The following is a 6,145-nucleotide window of genomic DNA, read 5'->3' as shown; positions in this document are numbered from 1 at the left end:
AAGAGTGTACCCAAGGTGACAGAACAAGCTAGCACGGCGGCCGGGTGTCTTCATTCCAGGATAGCTAAACACATGAAGTCAAACCATGGGACCACATGTTGGCATATAGAGTAATGGAAAGTATGAAAAGTTGTCATTGTCAATAAGGTTAATAATTTGGGGCACAAGTGGCCTACCCTAGCTACAGTTCTCCACTTGGTTTTTGTGTTTTTTTTTTTAACATCTTCATTGGAGTATAATCGCTTTACAATGGTGTGTTAGTTTCTGCTGTATAACAAAGTGAATCAGCTATATGTATACATATGTCCCCATATCTCCGCCCTCTTGCGTCTCCCTCCCACCCTCCCTATCCCACCCCCTTAGGTGGTCACAGAGCACCGAGCTGATCTCCCTGTGCTATGTGGCTGCTTCCCACTAGCTATCTGTTTTACGTTTGGCAGTGTATATATGTCCATGCCACTCTCTCACTTCGTCTCAGCTTACCCTTCCCCCTCCCCGTGTCCTCAAGTCCATTCTCTACGTCTGTGTCTTTATTCCTGTCCTGCCCCTAGGTTCTTCAGAACTATTTTTAGATTCCATATGTATGTGTTAGCGTACGGTGTTTCTCTCTTTCTGACTTACTTCACTCTGTATGACTGACTCTATCTAGGTCCATCCGTCTCACTACAAATAACTCAATTTCGTTTCTTTTTATGGATGAGTAACATTCCATTGTATATATGTGCCACATCTTCCTTTATCCATTCATCTGTCGATGGACACTTAGGTTGCTTCCATGTCCTGGCTATTGTAAATAGAGCTGCAATGAACATTGTGGTACATGACTCTTTCTGAATTATGGTTTTCTCAGGGTATATGCTCAGTAGTTGGGATTGCTGGGTCGCACAGTAGTTCTATTTTCAGTTTTTTAAGGAACCTCCATACTGTTCTCCATTCCACTTGGTTTTGCCATTGGAAATGGTCATCCATTATGCCTCTGCCATATCCCTGTAGAGATTTTGGTACTGTAGTGGGATGCTGCTATAATCAAGACCTAAAATGTGGAAATGGCTTTGACCAGAGGCTGGAAGAAGTTTGAGAAGCATGATAGGCAAAGCCTAGATTGCCTTGAAAAGACTGTTGGTATGAATACCGTCGTGCCAGTGAAGGCACATTTCAATTTAACCCGTGAATGACACACCTCAGCTAAATGCGGCTTCTAAGGCACATCTGGATGACATTTATTCAGAACTGTTCTCAGCCCTGATTCCACCACCCTTCTCTGCAGATTGGTTATAATCAGATGGTGCAGATGAAAAGGTGATCCTACTGGATATTCATTTTCTCCCACGTGTTCACTTGGACAATGGGTGCTTGGAAAATTCGGGAACATGTAGCTGGCTCCTTTGAAAAGTTCTTCGGTGAAATTGACTGGCTTAGGGCTGGGACGGTGTGCTGGGGAGGGAGGTGAGGGCAAGGGCTACAGGTCACTTCTCCCCTCAATCCTTTAAGGATTCCATGGCAATGAGTACGTGTTCTCTCCAGGTACAAGCACAAGTCCTGGAGGAAAATGCTGGCATTTGTTTTTCTTTTAAATAACTGCAAGTAGCTTGGAGAAAGTCGTGGCAGAGGTTGTTGTTTTCCTTATCGGTCTCCTAGGCTCAATACAACGCAAAGATTGGACATACACTCACAGAGAGTGTGACGACGTGAGATTGACTGGGCGCCACAGAGCAGTGGGCTCAGGCTGTGGTGGGAGCCCAGTCCAGCATGTTCCCAGGCCTGGCCTAAAACCACAGATGGTTCTGGCACTGCCAAAGGCCTGAGGACCACCGTTCTCTTGCAGGGTTAGTATGTGCTCTGTGAAACTGTGGCTTCATGGCCAAATAAGTTTGTTCGTCCCAGCAGCTCCCAAAGTTAAGCAGGCTTCCTTAACAGAAGACTTTCTAGAATTCAATGTGCTAATGCTCATTTTCAATCCCGAAAGAGAGTGTGCGGGCCAGTGGTTCTCAAAGTGTGGCTCCCCAGGACCAGAGGCCTCAGCATCACCTGGGAACGTAAACATCCAAACGCTTGAGCCCACCCCAGACCTACTGAATCAGAAACGCTGGAGGCGGAGTCCACCAATCTGTGTCTTACAAGCCCTCCAGGTGTTTCTAATGTGGACAAAGGTCTGAGAGCCAATAGTCCTTGTGATGTCTTTCCAAAATTATTTCATCAAACATGTGGCAGGGCTAATATTTTCAACCATGAGAAATGATACTAGTGTGTGTGTGTGTGTGTGTGTGTGTGTGTGTGTGTGTGTGTGTGTGTGTAATGAAGATGTGTGAAAGTATCACTGTTTGTAGGGAGGTATTTTGGAGGACGATTTAATTATTGATTTATTAAAACACCACCTTCTGTTAAAAACAACTTGCGGCAGCTCGTTGAGAATGTTGTGACTAAAGGATTATTCCTGGGCATTTTGGCCCCTTCTTATTTATGCCAGGCCTCCCCAAGACACCAAGGTTCTGACTTGTTTATGACTAGCAGACCTATGCTATTCCTGAACAATGAAAAAGCAAGAGCCGCAAGCAAACTAATCAATAACCAAACCGCCTGGAGGGGTGGGATAGGGAGGGAGGGAGGGATATATCAAACTGTTAGTGGTAGGATATAGGTGGTAGGTTTATGGATGTTCACTGTAAAACAGATTCAACTTACCTGCATGTTTAATTTTTTTTCATAATTAAATGTTAGAAAATAATTGGGAAAAGAATGGGAGGGAGGGAGACGCAAGAGGGAAGAGATATGGGAACATATGTATATGTATAACTGATTCACTTTGTTATAAAGCAGAAACTAACACACCATTGTAAAGCAATTATACCCCAATAAAGATGTTAAAAAAAACACAACAAAACCTTAAAGTCCTTGGAGCAAGGACTTGCTCCAAGTCCTTGAGACAATGCACTACTTTTCTCCACGGACTGAAAATGAGTGAGACTGAATAGGGGGCAGGGTTGAGCAAGTCTACTTATGGTATATGGTACCCAGGCTCACTTTATTTGCTGGATGCCCTGAAAAGTGCCAGTCGATTATGTTTCACCTGTTCCTCCACTCTTACTTACCTACATCGACTACTCCGAAAGCATCATAACCAGGCAATGGCAGCTTTGGGGAGCTAGCGAAAAGTCATCAACATTGAAAATGCTTATGGTTACACAAATGTATGCATTTGTCAACTCAACAAGCATACACTAAAGATACGTGCACTTCACTGTAAGTTTTATATCAAGAGAGAAAAAACTGCAGGCACTTCCCTGGTGGTCTAGTGGTTGAGACTCTGCACTTCCAATGCAGGGGGCGCGGGTCTGATCCCTGGTCAGGGAGTAAGATTCCACATGCTGCGCAGTGCGGCCAAGAGATTAAAAATAAAAATAAGGGAAAACACTGCAACGAACATTGAACTCTAGTTACAGATGTACATAAGGAATTAGGAGGAAGTGTACATATGTCTGCAATTTATTTTGAAATGTGTCAAACATAAGACGGATTGATAAACTGATGGACGGATAGATGTATAGTATAGTAATATGTTAATGGTAGAACACAGGTGTAGGTTTACCGACGATCACTATAAAAATCTTTCAATTTTAATATATGTTCTGAAATTTTAGTAAAAAAAGAAAATGTTTATGTTTTCCTTCAGTTCTCAGAGGTGGAAAGGACTTGAGATATTTAGTCCCGTTCCTTCCCTCTACTGAGAGAAATGAGACACAGAGAGGGGAAATGACAGAGTGAATGGCAGGGAGGGTACTAGACCATTGGTGTCTTGTGTACAATGCATCACTGAATGGGAATGAGAATTCTTCTGCTCCAATCTGAAGTTCAACAACTAGTACAATAACTACACTTTCAAAAGTGTTCGTGTTAATATAAATCTCTAGACTGTAAGGTTACCTGAGGGCAGTGACCTGATGTACACAATTCAGTGTGTAACTCCAGTTTCTACCACAGTTCACGGCACATAATGGACGCTCAATAAATACACGTCGGAAGATTTTTCTTTGAATGAATATAAAGAGTTTATTCGGTGCGTATCTGGGTATACAACAACAAATATTAAACAACTTTTTTTAAACTTTTTTGTGCACAGGACAGAAAACTGCCTGTACATGCTATGTCCACTTTTGGAACACAGATTTTAACAATTATTAATGCACAAAATCTTACATATCATGCAAACTCTATGCCAAGATTCCAACTTTCCTCCATGCAACAGATATGAAGATCTAAATGGAAACCTAGCTAAGTCTTAAACACTTTTCCAGAAGCAGGTATAAGTATACGTTGTTTAGGGGTAACCCAGTCTTTTAACATTTCCTTGTACACAATATTCACACGCCAAATACAATGACAGGAGGACTTATACATACACAGATAAGACATTTCTTATCTTAACAACATGAAAGACGACGTCACAGTTCCACAGTTCCTGTCTTTACACAAGAAGCCACAATAGCAGTTTAACATGATAACACAAATGGAATTAAGAAAAATCTATACTTGAGGATAACCTTTTTTTTTTTTAAGTAATCTTTACTGACTGGGGTTGACAACACAACACAATTTCTACGCACAAAGTACAGCACAAGAACTCGATCAGAATACTACGAATGTAAAGGAAAAGAAAATTGGTAAAATCACGAGAACACTGTTACCTTGAGCCTGAGATGCCAATTCAGCTTCAACCCTGAATTTGGTTGAGTTGGATTAAGTGACACAGAGTCAGTAGAACCACTGAATTCCAGAAATCATAAAGTTGCGCTATGCCAAAGTAAAGAATACATACGAATCAAGCATAGATAGAAAACATTAAGCCAAGAAGACGACACTGTTCACAGAATTTTGTTTGCCCCTACAAAACACTGACGCAGTTAATTTTGTTCTGTTTTGTTTTGTTGTTTGTTTTTGAAGAACAATGGTGGTCTTTTCAATTTTCTAGGTTGGGGAGCAATTTTTTTAATCAGCATTAGTGCTGTGAAATGTTTGTGGTTTGTCTTCCCCAAAGCATAGGCGAGATCATGAGAAAATTGGGCAGTCCTTCTCCCAGATTTAATTCACTGATCATGCTTGGCACTCTTTTTTCGCACAAGCTCGTTCTAAATTATGGGGCGTTTGTATGGATGAGAAGAAGATTTGATGGCAGATGAGAGTAGTGAACTCTGCCGTGTTCGTTTGGTAAACGTCGTGGACAAATCTGAACTTTTGGGTGAAGGACTGCTAGAATTAACAGCACCTGGAGGTAAGGTTCTGTTACAGAGCCCTTGTTTTGCCCTCACTGGCTACGTTGATTCATTGTGGCTCATGGATTTGCCTCCATTCAGTACGCCGGAGACACTTCTGCTCTTGGTTGGGGTCCCGCTTCCAGATCGGGAGAACTCCGTGAGGTCGTGCAGAGACGGCTCCTTGTACATGGCCACTGCAAAGCACAGAGACACGGCATCAAAGGCCACCGCACTGGCCCTCAACTTTCCTTCTGCCCACTAGGCTTCCAGGCTGGAGGCCAAACCTGAAAAAATGCCGCTTTCAAGGACTCAGTAGAGAGCGGCCTGGACCAGATGAAGCAAAATCCAGTCTTGGTACAGAAGCGTGTAGAGAATTCTAATGCCTAATTTCGATCACTGATGGTTTCAGATATATGAGAGGATTAATGAAAAATGCATTTAATAAAGCTCTTAGAAGTTTAAATACGATCTACAGCATGCTGTGCAAGGCAAATATTAAAAGTGAAAACATTTTCAAACACTGATTTCTCTCAGACTTTAAAATGAAACTCTCCAAGACTCTAAGTATTAGCACAGTTCTTAATGCAATTAATGGTAAACATTATTGTTGTGCTGTAAGTAACAGCCCTGGCTTACGCTTATGGAGCACGTAGAACGTGCCAGATACTGTTGTAAGTGCTTCACTTGTGTTATCTCATTTAATCCACATGCAAATCCCGCGAGGCAGGTGTTTTTATCCACATTTTACAGAAGGAACTTGAGCTCAATAATCTGCCCAAGACTACCTGGTTACTAAAGGCGGAAGCTGGGCTTTGGACCCAAGTAATCTGGCTGCAGGAAATGTGCTGTCAAAGGGCGCTGTGTTGATTTGACTGGATGTCTGCCCCTCCTGTAAA

The 6,145-nt window shown here is 42.2% G+C and overlaps 1 protein-coding gene across 4 annotated transcripts in view; it reads right to left on the bottom strand.

Moving 5' to 3' along the window:
- Window positions 1-4,021: 4,021 nt before the first annotated feature.
- Window positions 4,022-6,145, bottom strand: part of FGF13 (fibroblast growth factor 13) — a 520,464-nt gene continuing 518,340 nt past the window's right edge. For all 4 annotated transcript variants that reach the window (XM_007452075.1, XM_007452077.1, XM_007452078.1 and 1 more), the window contains one exon: window positions 4,022-5,443. In XM_007452075.1, the coding sequence (XP_007452137.1) occupies window positions 5,307-5,443 (137 nt within the window). In that variant the 3' untranslated portion in view covers window positions 4,022-5,306. The remainder of the gene's footprint in view (window positions 5,444-6,145) is intronic.

Source organism: Lipotes vexillifer, unplaced genomic scaffold (genome assembly GCF_000442215.2).
Source record: "Lipotes vexillifer unplaced genomic scaffold, Lipotes_vexillifer_v1.1 scaffold1114, whole genome shotgun sequence".
Lineage (NCBI taxonomy): Eukaryota > Metazoa > Chordata > Mammalia > Artiodactyla > Lipotidae > Lipotes > Lipotes vexillifer.
Note: the sequence above shows the minus strand (reverse complement) of the source record. Positions and strands in the feature narration are given on the sequence as shown.